The sequence below is a fragment of the Hypomesus transpacificus genome, unplaced genomic scaffold (genome assembly GCF_021917145.1).
Source record: "Hypomesus transpacificus isolate Combined female unplaced genomic scaffold, fHypTra1 scaffold_312, whole genome shotgun sequence".
NCBI lineage: Eukaryota > Metazoa > Chordata > Actinopteri > Osmeriformes > Osmeridae > Hypomesus > Hypomesus transpacificus.
In genome coordinates this window covers 5,001-25,887 of record NW_025813840.1, presented here as the reverse complement: position 1 = coordinate 25,887, position 20,887 = coordinate 5,001, and the positions used below count along the sequence as shown (strand labels likewise).

Sequence of the window (20,887 nt, the reverse complement as noted above, 5' to 3'; positions counted from 1 at the left end):
CTCCACTTAACATTCATACACAAATAAACGCATATGTATTTTCTTCAGAAAGATGAGAGCAAACGTTAAGACCTGGGTATTGTAGTTTCAATGCGATGACAGCCTCAACTGAATTAGATCTGTACCATTAGGCTACCATCAAACTATAGGCTAGTTGCACGTCGGTAAATAAGATTCAAAAATAGTATCAGAGTACCAAAATGCACAGACAGATACATTAATTTATACTTTATTACTTTGTAAAACCAAAGGCATCATTGACGCATGCGTAATCGATGTTACGGCGCATGATAAAGTTGAAGGATTTGCAGTGAACCAAACCTGTCTTTTTCCCCCGATTTTATTTTACATATGTTTTAGTGCCTTCACAAAACCTGGAAACCGTTCATGGCAGTATGGAGTTAGAAACCTTCCAGAAGAACCAGACCCTTGCAATGAGGAAGAAATTCATCGGGTAAGTTTATATGCTAATGATTACAATGATTCCACCTTCAACCCAAGTAGTTTGGCCATGTCAGCAGTTTGTGCTTTTGTGTTTGTCTCCATGCAGCCAATCGTGTAGACTATTTTATTCCGACGATCCTGTGAAAATAGTAAAAGCTCGAGGACAGTACCTATATGACGAGAATGACATGCAATACTTGGACTGTATCAGTAACGTTCAACACGGTAAGAGCTCCATGACAAGTAGCAGGCTACTTCTGTACCGGTTTAAATTACTGTAACTTACTAATAGCCTATAAGCCCTCTCAAACATATACACCGTATGTCTATGCAGCTCACAACCCGTGGTCTGACTGATACAGGCTAGTAACGTCGTAAACGCTGCAACAGCTCAAATCAAAATAAGTTGAATACAAAATAGCAGTCAGCAATAACAACGTGATGTTGTGTGACAATGCCCTCTACTGTTGCCTACTGTTGTTGTTACCATATATCTACAGTGGGCCACTGTCACCCCAGTGTCACACAAGCGGCCGCTGCACAGATGGAGCAACTGAACGCAAATACACGGTTCCTGCACGACAACATTGTGCAGTACGCCAGCCGTCTCGCTGCCACTCTTCCCGAGAAACTGTGCGTCTTCTATTTCGTCAACTCAGGGTAGGCAATGATTGTCCCACGGAAAGTTATACATCCATAACATAGTCATTATAACACAAACAATTGTGTATATGACACGATTTTTGGGTGTATTTTTAACAGGTCGGAGGCCAACGACCTAGCCTTACGGTTGGCTCATCAGTACACCCAGCATGAAGACGTCATAGTGCTCGACCAGTATGTTGTGTCGTTTAGATGCCACACCAAGTCAAATAAAATCCCTCAACTACATCATATTTTTTCTTCTCTCCCCTCTTCTCTCAGTGCCTACCATGGCCACCTGATGTCGCTCATTGACATCAGTCCATACAAGTTCCGGAAGCTGTCTGGACAGAAAGACTGGGTTCACGTGGTGTGTAAGATGCTCACACACACCAACATTTATAAAACGGTTACAGCAGCTCTAATCAGACCATTCAAACTGCTTACTCTAAAAACCGTCTCATACATCAAAGCACTGAAAATCCACTCACTTGGTTTGAACCAGCTACTGCTTCAAGTATCTATAACCTATCGAATTAGCTTATTTTCGTTGTGCTTTGTTGTGAGTCTGGCACGTGTCTCTCCAGGCCCCGTTGCCAGATACCTACAGGGGGCTGTACAGAGAAGACCACCCCGACCCGGCTCAGGCCTACGCTGACACAGTCAAGGACTTGATCGACCAGGTCCACCTAAAAGGTCGCAAGGTGAGACTCAAAGCAGTGGTCGACAGCTTGAGCAGAGGATATCATCGTGCAGTTGGGGAAGAAGTTATAACCATTTATAACAGCTGTAACTGTTCCACAGGTGTCCGCGTTCTTTGCTGAATCATTGCCCAGTGTCGGAGGTCAGATCATTCTTCCCTCAGGATATTCAACCAAAGTAGCAGAGTAGGTCTTTGTAAACAAAGCACTCACTTTTCCCTCTTCTGGGGACACGTCGTAAGAACATAGGAAAAGAGTCTTCTAAGTTCCAGTCTATCCAACCCTGGATGTGCCTGTGAATGTGTGACCCAGCGAGTTGGTGTGTTTTCCTGCCCTCGTTGGTTGAGGCTCATCGATGTGTTTTTTGATTGACCAATCAATCGTCATCTGTCTCGCTCCACAGATACGTGCGTTCTGCGGGAGGGGTGTTCGTGGCGGACGAGGTGCAGACTGGCTTCGGGCGTGTCGGGAGCCACTTCTGGGCCTTCCAGATGGAGGGCGGGGTCTTCTGCCCGGACATCGTCACCATGGGGAAGCCGATGGGCAACGGGCACCCCCTGGCCTGTGTGGTCACCACCGAGGAGATTGCTGCGGCGTTCACAGCTAACGGAGTCGAATACTTCAATACGGTAACACTGCTACCAGAACCAGAGGACCTCAACCAGAGCTGGGAATTAATCAAACGTTTTCTATTTAACTTTCTACGTTTGTTACAGTTACATTTAGTCATTTAGCTGAAGCTCTTATCCAGATCGACTTACAGTAAGTACAGGGACATTCTACCCGAAGCAAGTAGGGTGAAGTGCCCTGCCGAAGGACACAATGTCATTTGCATGGCTGGGAATCAAACCGGCAACCTTCTGATTAATAGCCTGACGCCCAAACCGCTCAGTCATCTGACCCCCTTGTTGATTTACAACAGAAACCGTTCCAATTTTAATTTGACCAAACTGGTTGCACCCTACATAGTCTTGCTGACGGTTCAGTGCTAATCACAGATATGGTGATGAGTATTTGACTGTGTGTCCAGTTTGGGGGAAACCCGGTCTCATGTGCCATCGGGCTGGCGGTTCTGGATGTAATCGAGAAGGAGGACCTACGGGGAAATTCCACCCGTGTTGGAGGCCACCTTAAACAGCTGCTGGCGCAGCTGCAGACCAAGCACCCGTCCATTGGGGACGTTAGGTGAGGGCAAACAGGTGACCCCCATGTCGAATGGGATGACTACAGGCCTGAGCCTAATGGACAACACATTTTGACATTTCAATGAAGACTTTTTGGCCTCGTTTTTTTACAAACACAGGTATAGGGTCACATCCTCGCTTTTGTGTGTTGTGTGTCATGTGTTGTGTGTGTGTGTGGGCGGGCAGGGGTGTGGGTCTGTTTGTGGGTCTGGAGCTGGTGACTGACCGAGAACTGCGGACCCCCGCTACAGAAGCCGCTGCACAGGTGGTCCAGAGGTGAGGTCATACTGCAACAAGTCACACATGGACAAACTTTAAGTACTCAGCCAAACACCGTCATCTGTTTCTAGCTAGGTTTCAACACCATGTACATTTAAAAGCAATTACTACTCATATCTTCAGAATCTGAAGGTACTTTATTACGCAGTTGTGATCCGTCCTTAATGTCGGCCACATCATTACCATGGTGAGAGGATTGTAAACAGACGAGTCCTGAGGTTTCTCCTGTTCTGGGCCAGACTAAAGCTGCAGAGGATCTGTGCGAGTACGGACGGACCCTGGGAGAACGTGGTGAAGTTCAAGCCCCCCATGTGCTTCAGCATGAAGGACGCAGAGCTGGTGGCTCACCACATCCATCTCATTCTCACAGGTACCAAAACATACACAGTACATTCAACTGATAGATTAGTAACTACATGTAAAGACTGTTACATGCTATGATACATCTCCTTTCTGACTTGCATTACTACAGACGAGCTGCAGAGTACAGTCTGAATGTGTATCAGTTGTTGTGGACCTGTGTGTGACTCCCAGCTGTACGTTATCTTCCAGACATGGAGACCAACGCAGACAAACGGGACAAGTGAGACATCTAAGGTTTGCAAAAAACCTGTAGAAAAATTTAATGGCATCAGTCATTAGACATTGTGAGTTGGTCACATTCATCAGGTTGAGAGGTAGAGAACTGGATGAAGGGAGTCTCACAACACTCCTGAGACATCGACATTCGTCACAGATGGCAACAAACACCATTTTTAAAATGATTCCTAGCTAAAAAGATAACATTCACATGACAGAACCAAAGTGACATTCTCCAGACCATATCGCGATTGTCTTTCACAGCCATTGATCACCTAAATGGTGGATAAAGCCATATGCAATCACCAATATCTTGTATGTTCTAAGAGGAACTCAGAAATTAAGGCCACTGAAGACGTTTTGTCAACAAAAGGCAGGTTTGTCATATTGGAACACTGTGTAAGTTTTATACCATGAATGATACAAATAAACATTAAACGCATTCCCTCTGTTTCTCATGCGGCTGGTTGAGGTATAGACTGGAACTGGATAGGGCGCTACTGTGAGGGGTGACAAGGGGAGACACCTGCTCAGTAGACCACAGCAAACACCTTATTGCATCCATTAGTGTCTGCCCTCAGCGACACGGTCACATGACAGACTTCACTGTGGGCAGGAAGAGCCATAGATGGGGGGGGGGGGGGGGGGGGGGGGGTTGGGGGGGTAGGGGGAGACACTTACCAGAGGACAACGACTACATCCTGGACTCAGTCACCTCTAAACACACCCAGTGCTGTCGTTTTATCATCCACATATAGCAGGTTTCAATCAGCTAGTGGGGCGAGGATACGAACTCAACTGTCACCCATTCTGACCAGTTATCCTGCTGCCAGCGAAGACTTCTCTTTCTCCACTTCCCATAGGGGCATCAGCAGAGCATTTAACATTACCAATAAAGACAAGACAAGCAAGCCATTTAACAGTTAAAGCATTTAACATTAACCACATTAGCATTAGGTTTATAAATAATAACAAAAGGGTCCACGTGTAATATAAACCAAATGTTTATTTCTACCAATTTGCCCAAGACACTAGAGGAATGAGTATCCAGTCGTACATTAGCAGGCTTGCGCTCGTTGTAGTAACACTAGTAAAGCCACTTTTTAAAAACTACACAAGATGGGGAAAGAAAAAAAAAAAAAAAATTCCTTAAAAGCCAAAAAACAATTGCGGGTTGTCCTTGTCTACTATCCAACTGCAAACATTCACTAGACAAGCTTACAATGAAACCTTTTGATTCGTTTTTTTAAATCCCTCATCTTTCCTCACCCCACTCTGAAGCCATGCAACCTGTGTCTGAACACTCGCACTGGAACAAATATCTAAGTCTAGAAACACCAAAGAAAAAAAATAAGAGAAAAATAACTAAATTGTTTTATTTTATAAGCTTTGAAAGCTCTGCTCCTGTTTGTTGGTAATTCCAGTAGACATGTAAAATACAACCATACAATACATTAGATTCAAAAAGGTACCAAAAAGTACAGTAAAAATAACACTTCCATTGCTGGAAATGTAAATGGACACTAAACAATATAAAATAAAAAGTGGAAAAGTGACATTTGCTTCCCCAGTTCCTCACTTGATCTGTACAAATGGAGCATGAGTCCAAATTTCTGCCAACTCCAAAGGAAAAGCCAGACCCCGTGTTGGCTGTGGCTGGAACACGGGATCATCCTCCTATCTTACTTTAGACCTTGAGAGGGAAAACAATGGTGCTCACAGTTACTGAGAAAACACCAGTGGCAATTTTTTTTTTTTTTTTTTTTTTTTTTTTTTTAGTAGTGAAGACAAGACACCATGACGTTTTATGAGTTATGAGTTGGAACAAGGCCAGGTAACGAGACACACATGGAGGGTGACCATCCACAGGGACATGACGTCTAGCTGGCACACCTCGGCCCCCACTGACCAGCCCTATCCACCACCACCTCAACCCTTATTGATCCAGTAGTGTAGTAGGGATGCATCTTAGATGGTCGGCACATGGAATGAATCCATCACTAATGACACCCCTACCCCCCCGGCCTCCCCGGCTCCCGCCCCCCTTAAAGCCCCCTAGAACGCACGTTTGAATGGGTTTAAGACTAGATGGAGAAATTTTGGAGTCAAAAAGGCACAAATGGTTACAGCTAGATTGTCATATCACCATAGATGATGCAAAAATGCATACCTGCACTACATGTGATCAGTATGGCTTGTAGCTACTCTGGTGGCCTCCACGTCTTGGAGTTTTTCCATAGCTTGTATTTCCCTGGTCTGGGAGGACAAGAGAAAAAGGGACTGAGTTCTTCTGAACCACAAAAGGACCAACAAAAGGTTCTTTTCAGCTTTTTTTTTTTTAAGGTTTTGTTTTGTTGTTTTTTGTTGACGTTTTGTTTTTTTTTGGGCGGTTAGCGCTTACTGTAGTCATAACCACCCCCGTAGCCGTAGTAACCAGCCGAGTAGTCGTAGTTGCTATAGCCACCGTATCCGCCGTAGCCCTGCTGTCCCCCGTAGCCGTAACCTTGGTTACCGTAGCCTTGGTTCCAGTAGTTGTTGTAACCTTGGTTCCAGTTCTGACCCTGACCTGAGGACGGTACAGGCAGCAGAGGTTAAAAGTTAATGTAATCTCGACGGATCAGAGTAGCACATCAGTAGTTTACCACGATCACTTTCAAAGTAACAGATCTAAATATAAACCTGGAAGCTGTATTTACAAGCCCTGTATCATCCATCTGGCAAAGTTCCAGCCCCGACTGAGGGGGTGTGTCAGCTGGACATCTACACCACAACCAGGCTGGCTATCGTTGTATTACTTTGAATATCAAGGAATTTGGGTTTGTTATCATTTAATAAACAAATCCTGATCCCTTCACCAGTAACCGGGTCAGGTTGGAATGTTGTCCACACAGACGGCTAGACTGACATCAAATAGCTTTGTGGACCACAGAAATAACTGTATTTATGCTGCTTTAGTGTTTGTGCCTCTCAGCTCCCCCCTTAGGTTACAGCTTGGTGTTCCTCACCTCCTCGCCCTCGTCCTCCTCGTCCTCCTCCTCCTCCTCCTCCTCGACCACCAAACTGCTGCTGCTGGTACACCTCTTTGGGCTGGGCGATCTTGATCTCACACTGGAACAAGAACAACACAGGTTCACTGGACAGGAATATGTTGTTCATGCATCTTTGGTCAGGTAACAGCCAAAGTTGCTCCTGTTACTTCATCACCCCTGAAGACAACCGGTAACCACAGACAACCGGTTGCCACAGACAACGCTTTACAGCAGGACTTTCTGCTTCTGTCCCAAGGTCACCCTCAGCCTTGTCACACTGCATATTCTCAGCCCAGGATAGCCCTATGCTAAGAGTTGACACCTGAGGGATAACCAAGCCCATTTTCACACACGCATTGTTAATCCAGGGTTAACCTAAAGCCCTGTGTTCAGCCAATTGTCAGGGGATAGCGAGCTAACCCTTCGCCAGAGCAGTGCTAGGCTAAAGTCGGGGTTAACCCACTGTGGAATGTGCCGGGATTGTGCCAGTGTTAGGCTTTTGACACTGCCCTTAGCCCCAGGCTAAGAAAGCTTTCACACTGGCACAGTCCTGGCACATTCCACAGTAGGCTAACCCATCTGGTCCCCTTGTGGGCGGCTCACCTTCGATCCACTGACGTTGTGGAATTTCTTTTCGAGCACTTTCTTCACTGGACCCTCCTCCTTGTAGGTGATGAAAACAAACCCCCTCCTCTTCTCGGTCTTGGGGTCCTGAGGTAGCTCAATGGTCTCGATCTGAAAGAGAAGCGAGGAAACACACAACTGCCGTTCAACGCCGCTGTCAACGCTGGCTGGCGCAGTCTTTCCCCATTCCCTGTGAGAGTTTTCTCAAACACGACACATCCACACGACCCCCCCCCCCCCCCCCCCCCCACCAGCCAGCATTCCGCATCAAATCACTTTTTTTTTTATAGCGCATTTCATTCCAGGAGGCAACACAATGTACCTCTCCGAAGGTCCCAAAGTACTCCTGAATGACGTCCTTGTCTGTGTCTGGGTTGAGGCCTCCTACGAAGATCTTCTTCACAGGCTCCTTCTTCATGGCCATGGCCTTCTTAGGGTCGATCTGTCTGCCGTCTAGTCTGTGCTCCTTCTGTTCCAGCACCTAGTGGAGGAAGGAGATACTCCAGTCAGGAAGACAACCCCACGGCAGTTCCCAGTGGTCACAATGACCCCCCAGCCTCCCATTCTCAAGCAGAACATTGTGTACTATGGACACTTTTACATCCTGTGGTACAGACCACTAGTGTAGGATTGTCCACATGAGGTAAATAGACAGTTCTGGCCATGCGCTGGCCAATAACTTGCACCAGAACATTGTGTACTATTGAAACTTTAGTTCTGCTCACCTTGTCTACGCTGACCGCTTCTTTGAAGAGGATGAACCCGAAGCCTCTTGACCTGCCTGTCTGCTGGTCCATCTTTATGGTGCAGTCTGTCACTTCACCGAATTTAGAGAAGTAGTCTTTGAGATCCTTCTTACTTGTGTCCCAGCTGAGACCACCGACAAACATTTTCCTGAAGAAAAATAAAAAAGGGGATTAGTAAATTAGACTGATCCTATAAAATGGGGGGAGGGGCGGTTCTGGCTGCACATCTGTTTTATAGTCGCCTATCGGTGGACATGTAGAGGGCACCAACACTAATTATTACCATCGTTACATTTGCTTACAAGCTATGCCATTTCAAAATAATTATAGTCGAAAGGATATCCCAACACCGCCCAATTAATCTCCCCTAGAATGATGTTAATCGTTCGGGGCGCTACATTGGCAGCCTGTTCTAAAGTGCCCATCCCCCCTTCGCTTCGCACATGGCGCCAACACAAAGCCCGAATGAACAAAGAGAGCAGGCGACCCATTAGAGCTGAGCTGATCTGAACACCACCGATCGCTCCACTCACCCCGCATCTTCCTCGCCTTTGCTGGCGTTGATCTGTCCACCTTCAGAGGCACCGTTCTGCGATTCTTCCCCCTCGAGTGTTTCCGTCGTCTCTGCTTCTGCTTCTGCCTCTGCCTCTGCTTCTTCCTCTACCCGGTCGTCTTCAACACCCTCGTCCGCACAGGCTTCGGGCAGTGCCTCCTCTTCGCCTTCATTCACCGCCTCTTCGGTCTCTTCTTCCGTGGGCCCAGCTCCGTTAAAATCCTCTGCCTCTTCGCCTTCGTGTCCGTTTTCTGATGTTTCCATCAACTGTTGCTCGGTGTCAGACATTTTGTATTATGTTCCCTTTCTATCCTGAATAAAGCGAAATAACGTTACAAAAGGGCTACCATTATGTAACCCCCACTAGCCGTACATGCTTCGCCATTTATGCTATGCCGATGCATACATTTTCCCCCCACCATTTTGGCAGGCAAGACAGTCTCCCATACATTCTCAGAAAGCCATGTTTTTGGTGTAGGAAGGGGCGTTGCGATCGTATAATCAAACAATGTTGTCAGAAAGTATCCCGTTCTCTGAGACCGAGAAACAATGTAACAAGCTTGTATCGCGCTCATAAACCAATGAACGTACCACTCAAATCATAGTTACGTAATGCAGAGGCCGCGCACGCTAATGCATTTTGTTACAGAAACAGAAATGGCAAGCATTTGTCAAATACACAATAATGCAACCAGATAGTATAATTATACTTACACAATAATTTAAACAATGAAAACAAGCGATATAGATGCAAAATAAGCCACAAATAGCTGCTTACTGATCACACAATCGGAGAAGGCTCTTCAAGATGGATTCTCCCATACAACGCCAACTCGTGGTTGGTTTTATAGTACCGGTACAAAAAAAAAGACCTTTCAGCTACTGAGCCCTTGATTTGATCCCAAAAGCTGTCAATCATAGCCAGGACCAATTGCAGACACCCATTCATTTTTCACAACAAATGTAGACGCCCTTTACACATTAGAACTTTCAGTACCTATTCTGCTTTTGGGTACATTCTTGGAGCAACGACTTGTAAAACTAAAATAACTTTAGCGCAACCTGTTAGGATCAGGAAATGGCCACATGTTGCATTGAAAATGTCATTAAATATATATACTTGACAGTGAATAAAAACGAATTTTATTTGCAGCAATAACATAAGATTTTGTAAACATTTGATCAAGTCAGAACATGTCAGTGTAAAAAACATAACCATAACTGTGCACTAACATACTGTACAGAACACATAAATATATGTGTAGTCAACCAACCCACACTATTAAACTCTTATGTCATCATCGTTACACTAACCATCTAATTTCCTTTTAAAACAATACATAGTAACCAGATCTGTGAAGACAGAGAGCAGTTAATTCTATCCAATGGACCAATTAAAAACGAGATGTCGTCCTCTCTCAGTAAGCTCTGCTGTCACTCTGCTCCGTCATTCACCTTCGGCTTGTTTGGATTGTTCTTGATCAGCCAATCAGCGAGCCAGGTCTGGACGAGCAGAGGAGAAAAACAACAACAAACAAACAACAAAGACAGGATGCAAACAGGAGTCAGAGAGCGCTGCATGGGCTACCTATGATCCCTTATTCACAATGACCTTGCTCCTGATGAGTCCTGGGCCCTGTTATGTGTCAGTGTCTATAATGTCTATAGTGCAGCATTCTGGGCGTCTGTCAGGGTGCTGGGCCTGCTGTGTTACTCACATAGGGGTCCGCAGGCTTCTGCTTGCAGAGCTCTGTCAGTCCACTCAGCAGTGTGGGGCTCAAAAACCTGAACAGGTAGTCTTGAGCCGCCTCTGCCAGCGGGATGGGCTCAATCACGGCTGGACGGATACACACACACAAGCGCACGCGCACACACACACACACACGTGCACACACACACGTGCACACACACACACGTGTACACACACAAAGACAGACACCCCCCCAAACACATCACTACACAGAAAGATGCAATACTAATACTTCAGTGTGTGTCATGTTGAAAGAATGGCTAGTGCGGATGAGAAGATATTGTTCTCTTAAGCTGTGTGTGTTTGAGAGAGAGAGAGAGACAGAGAGAAAGAGGCGTGTCGGTCTGTTTCACTCACACTTGGGGAACATGAACTTGATCTCGCTCTCTGCAGAGGAGAATGCTTCGCTGCCATGCAGTGCGTTCCGAAGGTCAGAGGTGCCATATTTGGCTCGCAGACTATGGGGACACATCCAGCACGGCTGTCGTTAAAAACAACCAACAACCATGCAAGCTGCACATACAGGGCACACTGACCGGAGTTACAGTAAGCTACAGTAAACATGGCAGTAGTTAAAATGTTACTGCTTGCTAAGTCTTAATACTAGACATCTATGTTTAGATGAATATTGCTACAGGATGTCATTCAGGAACCCCCTAATATGAAGTCTCTTAATTAAACACTAGCAGGCAGCATTTCTGCCTCAAACCCTGGTCCTGTTACTGTTACAGGGGTCAGGGTAGGCCCCCCAACACCGAACTGACCATTCAGGATGCGTCTCCCTGGCCTTGGTGCTGTTGACAGGACCAATGAGAGCCTTCCAGTGAGCGATGGCCTGCTGGCGTGCCAGCGTCATGGCGATGATGGGGCCTGAGCTCATGAAGGCTGTCAGGCTGGGGAAAAACAACTTGCCATACTGCTCTGCATAGAAGTCACTGCACTGCTCTGGGGTCAGCTGCAGTTTGCGCTTCTGGACAGATTAAGACGACGCACAGACATACTTAGAACAATCAACACAGAGGAAATGTTTTGTTGTAGGGAACTGCAATATACTGACACAGATGTGACATCTGCGGTAAGCCCCGACCAAGTCTACTGATGAACCGAAATCCATTGACCTATATATCCCCATCTATGCCCTCTGGCAGTCATTGCCACACATGTTCTGAAATTGAAACCCAAAGCTTATATTCTAAATTCAGTAGCTTGGCTCTGACTTGACAACTGACCAGCATTGAGCAGGAAACAAACACCATTTTCAGAAGACATGGGGCCTACTTGTCACTTTGACTACACACTGTTTACCAACACATTACCTTAAGAAATATGTGTCTCGATAGCTGCGCAACGTGTGTGAACAGATACCAACCTGTAGGATGGTGAACCCAGACCTCAGAATGATGTCTTCTATCTCCTCGGCCTTATGTATGACGTCGGGCTTGATCAGTGCCAATGTTCTCTCCACGTATATACGTGGGGCTCGCATCGGAGTCTTCGGCGTTCCATCCATTTCCCCTACAGTAGGTCAAGTAGGATAGATGTAGCTCGGTTATGCGCGCTGCCACCGAGTCGGTAGCCAGGAACAGAGAACGCGATTAATTTAAGGAGGACGATAGTTAAAATATTGCAAATCTAGCTACCGTAATCGAAATGCTACAGTATGTATTTAAACTTAACGCTAACTAGCGTTAGTTAACGCTAAACATTACTGTACCGAGCTAGAGCTACAGTAACTAGACACAACTTGAACATTTTAGCGAGATAATTGTTTACAAAGACATTTAGACGTAAAGAATATGCATCAATATAGCGTGCTAATTTACAATGCCATAATAACTTTGCCAAAATAGCATTTACTCACTTGGTTCCTACAGTTTCTCAAACTGTCAAGCTACCTCATTATACAATGTTAACCGTTGCTAGGATACATATTGCGACGGCGAGCCGCGTGGGTTGATGACGTCCTGGCCATTTTGGATTGCTCAGTCCGTCCCCACTAGCCACCCCAGGTTTAAACATGTACATACAAATAGCATGGTAGCAGTATTGGGACGCACCCCTGAGTCTTGTGTACACGCAACCAGTGAATCTTCATCAAAATTCCAGGCAGATCTGAATCAAATTCATGTCTGGTAACATTCAATCCTCCCATTAAATGTACATTTGTTCACACCATTTAAAAGTCATAACGACAACAACATTCCTTTAAAACTGTCTTTTTTTATTCATTTCTGAGAAAAGTTCTTATCGGGTTCCGATGGTGACCTGCCACACTCTGATCAGGTTGTCAGTATAGCCAGCAAACAGGGTCTGTGAAGGAGTAAGATGATCAAACTGGTTAAACTTCATCCCAGTATCGAGTTGACCAATTTCAAGGTGGTCTTCAAAAATATTCAACATTTACAGTAAGTTAATACTCCTTCTCCCCCTCATATTTGCAGGAGTGTCACCAGTGAACATCAGAGGTTTTAAGTGAATTGTTATAATCAACAGGGGAGATGGAGGAAGACAAAATGGACAGAAATTGACCAGGTATTTTTCTACACCAAGATCAACATATGACGATTGAGACTTCGGGTGTTCAGAAGTAGTAAGCGCCAGGCATACCTGTCCATCAGCAGACCAGGCCAGAGAGGTGCACTGTGGGGGCTCGGCCTTGCTGTTGGAGCTGATCACTTCCTGTCTGAGCTCATCCACGATGATCTTCCCCTCCAGATCCTGCACTCCGAGACACAAGATGCATGATGGTTCAGAGCAGTAACTACTTCTATGGTGTAGGCCATAGCTATGTATGTTACAGTAACATCTGTTAATGTAATGTAAACATATTTAAATACTGGTCTTGTTTAGGCAGTGAGGGCTCAGAAACAGCCTCTTTATCATCACAGAAATACAGCTGGCAAATGAAAGTTTCCATCACGGCCTCTCCCATTTCATCACATGAAAAACACAAAGGCATCATTGTGTGTGTGTGTGTGTGTTTCCATGTCTCACCCAGATCTTGATGCTAGGTCCGGTGGCGGCACAGAGCCAGTAGCGGTTGGGGCTGAAGCACAGAGCGTTGATGTTGTCACCACTGTCCAGGGTGTACAGATGCTTGCCCTCGTTCAGGTCCCACAGCATGGCCTGGCCGTCCTAGTAAGGGAGAGGCAGTTAGCGACGTGTTCACTGTCACAAGCCCATGTCCAGGTACTCTGTTAGGAGGAAACTACAGCCTCACAGGCCTGCAAGACAGTCATCTTGCAGTTTGCATATCGGTACTGTCAGCTGATCACAGGTAATCCAATACGCTCCATTGATCTTAGTGTGTTAGCATAAGGCATGATTGAAGTGCAGTTGACGTTCAGAAACAGCCTCTTTATCATCACGGTAAAGCAGATGGCATTAGTAAGTTTCATCACTACTGAGACGTGCACCCAATACACACAGCAACATCCACCAGCAAGGGGCCCCAACGCTGACCTCCAGAGCCGTTGAACAGCTACCAACTCAGCCCTGGGAGGACAGGCCCCTAGTGTGGCCGAGTCAGACCTCCAGCCCCGCCCTGCTCGTACCTTTCCTCCGGAGGCGCACAGGGAGCCGTCAGGAGAGACGGTCACCGTGTTCAGGAAGCCTGTGTGGCCGATGTGGTTGGTCTTCAGCTTGCAGTTGGCAAGGTTCCACACCTGAGAAGGACGAAGGGGGGCAAGAGACAGGAGGGAGGGAGAAGTGAGGAATTAGCTGCGTTTTCACACGTTATGAGATGGCTACACATGCTGTAGTCTGGTTTCCAGAACCCTCATCATTGCAGGACTTGTCGTCAGAGCCGTAGCTCAGGCAAATAATGTCACGATGTAATCACAGGGTAGGACGTCTAGCCAGGCCAAAGAAGACACCCCTCTACAGACTGCAGGAAGCAGACAAGCGCGAGAATCCACAAGGCTCCACCTAGTCTAGTTGACATCTTGCTCTAAAAGGAGACCAACCCTCCAGGATGAGGATGTACCTTGACCATCTTGTCCCAGCCACAGGACACAATGATGGGGTTGCTGCTGTTGGGGGAGAAGCGCACGCAGGACACCCACTCAGAGTGGCTCTCGTCCTATAGGAGCAGACAGAGGTCAAAGGTTAGGATGTTCAACAGAAATAATCCACGGTTCTCAGACCTAGATCTTCATCGCCCCAGTACAGCCCCCCCCCCCCCCCCTCCAGCCCAGCAGACTCACCTGGATGGTGTACTTGCAGACACCCAGGGTGTTCCACAGCTTGATGGTCTTGTCCCGAGAGCCAGACACGATCTGGCGGTTGTCGGCAGAGAAGGCCACGCTGAGGACGTCCTTGGTGTGGCCCACGAAGCGGCGGGTGGTGGTGCCGCTGGAGGAGGGAGGAGAGCACGGTTATGGGGGGGAATACTGCATTTGGAACATACACTGCTGGCAAAGATGGTTTACCAGAACATGATTAGATATGTAGAATTTAAGTTGTCTGATTAAGAGGCAACCGTGAGCATCTTAACAGTTGACGCATCTGACTTCATCCCTACTGCGATGGTAGCTTTCAGAAACAGCCTCTTTATCATCATGGTAAAGCAGATGGCATTAGTAAGTTTCATCACTAAGGAACCAGCACACTGAACTTTCTTCACCCAAAGCCCTACTCTTGTGTGTCAGTCCCTCAATTAACCATGCAGGTACAAACCTAGATCCTGAGTCCACCCTCTCCATTCTCTCTACACATATTTCCTGCCCTCAACAGTCTTCTCTTAAACACTTCATCGCCCTTCCATCTCAAATCCTTCCTCTTCAATTTTCTTCACCCCCTTTCTCAGACTCACGTGGTGAGGTCCCACAGGCGAAGGGTCCCATCCCAGGACCCAGACAGGGCAAACTGCCCGTCGGAGGAGATGACCACATCACTCACGAAGTGAGAATGGCCCTTGAGGGCGCGCTGGGGGATGCCATAGTTGGTCTCGTCACGGGTCAGCTTCCACATGATGATAGACTTGTCTGAAGTAACAGAGGAGTCGTTAGTCCAGTACATTCTGGCTACCACATGCATTGCATAGGAGTACATGGCACAGTTTGCTTGACAGTTCCACTGTTGAACATGTTGCGACTCCTTGAAAGCTAGCTACCGGTAGCTAATTGAGCAAATGGGCCTTCACAGAGTACACTTCAATGTTGGCTGCTACGTGATCTACAGTGCCGACGTTTGACTACAAACCATTAGTTGCAAATCAGCCGGTACGAGTCAATTGTAGGCAGAAGACTTAACCCCTAGAGTTTCAATTACAGCCCCATGTGCGTTGTCAGCATCGCTGACGTTGAAGCGCAGGATGAGTGCGTTGCTGTCTGGCGTTAACGTTACCGGTAAAATGGTTTCGTTTGCCTGTCCTGTGAGCGGTGGCGAAATTACCCGTTACTGTGTACACATTGTACTAAAACAAACTCCGATGGTTTTCTTCTACATCGCCAACAGTTTGTTATTTCCCTTTTGAATTACCGTGCGTTAGTTCCCGCTGGTATCCAAGCTAGGGTGAGCCATGTTGCCGTTGCGGGCTAATCAACGCTTACCTCGGGATGCAGACAGAATCATATCGGGAAACTGAGGAGTTGTGGCGATCTGTGTGACCCAACCATTGTGTCCCTTCAGGGTCCCCCTAAGAGTCATCTGCTCGGTCATTTTGGCGAAGTTTAAGGGTGCCTTCTTCAAGGATGGATTTAGATTATTTTGAGGTCTAGGTTACCCTAGCTCCTCTCACATTTGGGCACAGCGGAAAAGGAAGGTCTAACCCGGATACAGAACATTTGAGGGGTCGATTAGGCCGTGAAGCATTCTGGGAAGACCGAGCTGTAACCCTTCCCTGCCTGTGTGGATTCAAATGCTTCTTTTCACTTTATCTGCTATTATTTGCCACATCATGCTGCGTGTGTAATATATATATATATTTCAGACAAACTAAATTATCTGATTTGATGTTGTTTCTTCCTGCCGTCGTGATCTCACTGTACACCTAGCTCAAGCTTCATTTTCATACTTTATGGTCGCCTTTTCCTTGATTGTAACATAATGAAACTTTTTTGTCAGGTCTCTAAGCCTGTTAGGGAGGTGGGAGTTGGGGAGTATCTTCAGTGCGAGGAAGAGAACAAGAGGGAATCAAATGGGTTTATATGTGGATAATTTATTTCACTCTACATGTTGAACTGACCAGATTTTACATAATGAGATACAGAGCAGTTACAAAAAAAGCTTGATTCTTTTACAACCAAACACACAACCAAATACACAAAAATCATAAAATCAAACTAATAATAATATTAATAATACTGTGATAGCCTACTTATGTTAAAACACACCAAACTCTATTTAGACATTGTGTCACCATTCAAAAGTGTTCATCCCTTGAGAAGAGAGGCTGGCAGTCTGCTAAAGAAATAAATGTGTACATTGTCAGACCATGTACTACATCAGACCCTATGTGTGTACTGTCAGAGAACCATCTTGTTTGTCTCAGAAGGAAAGTTTTTTTTTTGTCTCAACCTTTATCATGCCCAATAACAGGTGCAGAGTTTTACATAGTATAAACAATAAAGCTTAAAAAATATTGAATCTTGAGTTGGAACATTGGAAATAATAATACTGGAAATGGTACAATAGTGTATTTCAACGCATGAACAAATCTTTAACTGGCATGGTCATATCTATGGTTGCATTAATCTGTATGTTTGTGTGTGGCATTGATATGTGTAATAGAACTGGTTAACACAGTGTCAAATACCAAATCTCCAGAAACACAAACCTTAAGATAACTGAAGCACCATGAGAAACCACAGTATGTAGAAATATGAATATGTCATGATAATATTCACTTTAAAATGTAAATCTGTCTGACATATGATCTTGTTTAAAACAAACAGGTAATGTTAAACCAACTGAGAATTAGTAATATTTTTCACTGTGTAGTAATACTTACAAAAACAACAGTTAGTTAGAACTTAGCTTCAGGTGTGTTTCACAAACCCCTCCCTCAACTGTTGCACGTTATCTGACTAAACTCTGTATACAAAACAAATACTGGAACTTTAAGTCAGCAGCAAAATCTCCTACCATTGTCCATTAACCCAGGTAAAAGTAACCCATATAAATGTGTCTTACACTAAGATTAAGATAATAATAGACCATTAAACAAGCACTTGATTTATGACCTGTCAACACTGTCTGGAAAAACTCATTCTAACCCCTTCATTTAGTTAACTGGTGTTCACTACAAATAAAAAACATTAATTACAATCACTTCATGTTAATGACTAACCTTCATTGTTGAATACTGAATGGTAACAAGAACAGTCAAAGTTGTAACACTGCTTGCCAAACACTGCACACATCTCCATCAGTGATGGCTTTGAAATGAGCTTTAAGCTAGACCCTGGTATGAATCTTTATGTTACAACAACAGATGCTCATGCAAAGGAATGAAATATGACTGAGCAAGAATGAAACAGAACTCATAATTAGACACCAGTAGTGTAAGGTGGGAGAGTTTGCCTCAATAGAAATACGGGTGAATATTGATCTCATGTGAATATATGGTTCAGTGATTTATTGCCTTTGTCTGTTTAAAGGCTGTCGAGATGCTAATCTAAGCTGTGACTTGTGATCATCATGCACTTTATTGAGCGAAGACACATAAAAGATAAAAAATATCAAAATAAGAAATCATCATACACCATATCGTACAAACGACACCCCTGCAAGGAAACAGCGCAATGTGCCAGAGTGCTCTTTGACCAAGACACAAGCTCAACAGATGCAGAAGGACTGTGATGACCATCATCTTGGTGCTGTGGCTGGATGACTTTACAAGAACCAGGGTTTTTTTCTCCACGTGTGGTGAATGTGGAAAAGCAGTCTTCTCTCTCGCCACCTGCTGGTGAGATTCCAGAACGGAAGGGTCCGAGTGTTCTGTTTGGCACACTGGCGTTCCATCACTCTGTCCGCTCCCACGGAGGACTGTGCCTCCTCCATCCCATCAATCCATCCTTCCATCTCTGGTGGTGGCTCCTCCCCCCTCAGGGCTGGGAGAGGCGCTTGCGTTTTAGCTTCTGTCTCGCCATCTCCTCCTTTCAGAAACACACAGTTGAGAAGGGAGCCCTGATCTACACTCCTCCGTCCCTCTCTCCATCCATCCATCCATGCACCTCACCCCATCACACCAGGAGATCTGTCCATCCGTGGGGTTGAGAGAGGGAGGGATAGAGAGAGAGGGAGAGAGGGAGATAGAGAGAGCACACACCACCACTCCCATGCAGCATTAAGAACTAGAGGACAGAGCCTGTTAGTGATACAGCACCAGCCCAGCTGTGTGAATCCAGACTCTCCAGCAGCATACAGTCTGCCTCTCCTGTAGGTCAAGAGTCCATGTCTCTCCCCTGCAGATTCAGTGCGACTGTCACCTCAACCTGACTTAAAACTCACATTCCATATATCCAGCGTTGTAACACTGTTGACTCAAAACAGTGTCTTTGATAGAAGAAAAAAAAAATCTCAATATATTATATCAAATGTTTCCATAAAAAAAGGGTAAAACAGACGCCCAAAGCTGAAGTAGCATCTAGCAGATCATTATGTACAGGTGCCATGCTGCTGGTTAGTCATCACTGCAAGAGAGGAGAGGAGACGTTGATTGGTACTAAAGTGAGGTTTCTGATCAAAGTCACAACAACAGGCTGCTAACGTAAGCAAGACTACGCTGCTGAGGCATGCGTCATCGTAAACTGCTCATCCTCCAGATCATAGCTACACACAGTGCTGTTTAGTGCTGATAGGGATGGTCTGGTTGGACACTCTTGGAGACTACATTTACATTGTGTCATTAGCAGACACTCTTATCCAGAGCGACTTACAGTAAGTGCAGGGATATTTCCCCTAGGCAAGTAGGGTGAAGTGCCTTGCCCAAGGTCATATTGCACGGAAGGTATCAAACCGGCAACCTTCTGATTACTAGCCCAATTCCCTAACCGCTCAGCCACCTGACTCCCAGGGAGTAGTCTAGACTAGGAACCCGAAGGTCAAGTATCAGGCTCTGGCGTCCCTGAGGCTAAGGGTTCTTGTACAGAATAACATTTGCAGTGATGCTGGGTGTGCTACTGATCTGTCTATTGGTTGTCAATGTGATCATTATTAGGCTCATTTGGCAGCTACTGTTTGATTGAGGATCTGGGTCTGATCCGGTGATCATGCAAGATGTTATCAATCAAACGTGTAGCCCCATGTGAGTAATCCTTTATCCAACCAACCAACTAATTGATAAATCAATGAATCATCGGTTGTAGTCGAGTGTGACGTCACCTACCTTGTGCCAGCATCCAGGTATTGGCAGGCCGTCCTGCCCCTGAGGTAAGAGAACACCAGAGAGAGGGTTAGAGTGGCAGAATGTCCTTTCTTACCATGTACTGTGCCTCAGTTCAGACACCACAGCCAAAATGCATGTTGTTGATTGACTTGACTTTTAGGCAGCAAGAAACAAGTGTTTTTTTTCTTCTCAGGAGGGTCAAGTCTGAATACAGTCTGTTTCCACAGATAAGCTGAAGGATCCTCTAAAAGTCTGGAAGGCTATTAAGTCTGTGTCTAGTAGTGAAAATGTTCATGAATTGCCATATGTATTGAAGGATTCAGTTGCTGTATAGGACACCATTTTATTGTTTCAGTGAGCACTCTGTATCATCTGGTAGGCTGTAAAATACACACTTTCAGGATCAAACTGGATTTTTCCTTGACAACACTGAAAAATCTAAACCGTGCAAGTTCAAGATTCAATGTGAATCAAATTCTTTCACACAGACACATCAAAAACATTAGGGGTGGGGGAAAAAATCTATTCACATTTGAATCGCAATTTCATTCTTCTAGAGATTCACATTGATTCACAAATGTATAAAATCAAGTTTAATTGACATTTTTTTGTGATGATATTTTCTTTTGTGTTAAAATGTTTTTTTTTTAATGATTTTTAACCGATTCGTGACCCCAAAAATCGATTTGAATCTAATCGTGAGGTACCAATAGATTCCCACCCCTAAAAAACACACAGACAGGGTGGAGACAGACAGGCAGAGGTAGTGACAGACAGATAGAGGTAGAGACAGACAGACAGGTAGAAAGATAAACAGGCAGAGGTAAGAATAGACAGGCAGAGAAACAGACGGGGAGAAAGACAGACGGGTGGAGAAAAAGACAGGCAGGAGGCAGGCAGGCAGGCAGAAGAACAGTACCAGAGGACAGAGGCCCTGGGGCCTGGAGGGAGGAGCCGGGGGAGAAGGGGGGAGGGCAGACACCCCCTCCTCAGTGGGGGCTTTAGCCCCGTCAGGATCCTGCAGC

At 45.6% G+C, this 20,887-nt stretch overlaps 5 protein-coding genes across 10 annotated transcripts in view; 1 reads left to right on the top strand and 4 right to left on the bottom strand.

The window, feature by feature from the left end:
- Window positions 1–265: 265 nt before the first annotated feature.
- Window positions 266–5,609, top strand: phykpl (5-phosphohydroxy-L-lysine phospho-lyase). Of its 2 annotated transcripts, XM_047016099.1 has the most exons (12): window positions 266–454; window positions 551–669; window positions 945–1,104; window positions 1,207–1,281; window positions 1,369–1,456; window positions 1,674–1,790; window positions 1,891–1,973; window positions 2,191–2,416; window positions 2,818–2,972; window positions 3,158–3,247; window positions 3,490–3,620; window positions 3,803–5,609. In XM_047016099.1, exons 1-12 carry the CDS (start codon window positions 396–398, stop codon window positions 3,835–3,837), a joined length of 1,338 nt encoding a protein of 445 aa, XP_046872055.1. In that variant the 5' UTR covers window positions 266–395; the 3' UTR covers window positions 3,838–5,609. The 2 variants fall into 2 exon arrangements, with proteins under 2 accessions (XP_046872055.1, XP_046872054.1); XM_047016098.1 differs by lacking the exon at window positions 266–454 and having other exon boundaries at window positions 461–669.
- Window positions 4,818–9,627, bottom strand: hnrnpaba (heterogeneous nuclear ribonucleoprotein A/Ba). Of its 4 annotated transcripts, none has more exons than XM_047016101.1 (9): window positions 9,560–9,627; window positions 8,762–9,093; window positions 8,208–8,376; window positions 7,805–7,963; window positions 7,462–7,593; window positions 6,835–6,937; window positions 6,231–6,395; window positions 6,000–6,085; window positions 4,818–5,522 (listed from the first exon to the last, which is right to left on the bottom strand). In XM_047016101.1, the coding sequence occupies exons 2-8, from the start codon at window positions 9,067–9,069 to the stop codon at window positions 6,015–6,017; spliced, it is 1,107 nt and encodes a 368-aa protein (XP_046872057.1). In that variant the 5' UTR covers window positions 9,070–9,093; window positions 9,560–9,627; the 3' UTR covers window positions 4,818–5,522; window positions 6,000–6,014. The 4 variants fall into 4 exon arrangements, with proteins under 4 accessions (XP_046872057.1, XP_046872056.1, XP_046872058.1 ...); XM_047016100.1 differs by having other exon boundaries at window positions 9,496–9,615; XM_047016102.1 differs by having other exon boundaries at window positions 8,762–9,088; window positions 9,496–9,615.
- A 279-nt stretch (window positions 9,628–9,906) lies between these two features.
- On the bottom strand, window positions 9,907–12,650 carry nme5 (NME/NM23 family member 5). Its single transcript, XM_047016106.1, has 6 exons — window positions 12,393–12,650; window positions 11,901–12,089; window positions 11,296–11,501; window positions 10,889–10,989; window positions 10,500–10,618; window positions 9,907–10,284 (listed from the first exon to the last, which is right to left on the bottom strand). Exons 2-6 carry the CDS (start codon window positions 12,039–12,041, stop codon window positions 10,216–10,218), a joined length of 636 nt encoding a protein of 211 aa, XP_046872062.1. The 5' UTR covers window positions 12,042–12,089; window positions 12,393–12,650; the 3' UTR covers window positions 9,907–10,215.
- Window positions 12,651–12,731: 81 nt separating this feature from the next.
- Window positions 12,732–16,300, bottom strand: rack1 (receptor for activated C kinase 1). Its single transcript, XM_047016105.1, has 8 exons — window positions 16,084–16,300; window positions 15,345–15,516; window positions 14,737–14,884; window positions 14,517–14,612; window positions 14,086–14,196; window positions 13,526–13,666; window positions 13,139–13,249; window positions 12,732–12,841 (listed from the first exon to the last, which is right to left on the bottom strand). The coding sequence occupies exons 1-8, from the start codon at window positions 16,190–16,192 to the stop codon at window positions 12,776–12,778; spliced, it is 954 nt and encodes a 317-aa protein (XP_046872061.1). The 5' UTR covers window positions 16,193–16,300; the 3' UTR covers window positions 12,732–12,775.
- Window positions 16,301–16,671: 371 nt separating this feature from the next.
- The window catches only part of LOC124464174 (collagen alpha-1(XXIII) chain-like), a 6,919-nt gene continuing 2,703 nt past the window's right edge, over window positions 16,672–20,887 (bottom strand). Inside the window, exons 10-11 of one of the 2 annotated variants that reach the window (XM_047016118.1) lie at window positions 19,863–19,901; window positions 16,672–18,630 (exon numbers count right to left, since the gene is read on the bottom strand). In XM_047016118.1, coding sequence (XP_046872074.1) covers window positions 18,580–18,630; window positions 19,863–19,901 — 90 coding nt within the window. In that variant the 3' untranslated portion in view covers window positions 16,672–18,579. Of the gene's footprint in view, window positions 18,631–18,714; window positions 19,168–19,862; window positions 19,902–20,887 lie in introns of those variants that run through there. The other variant, XM_047016119.1, reaches the window with a different exon arrangement.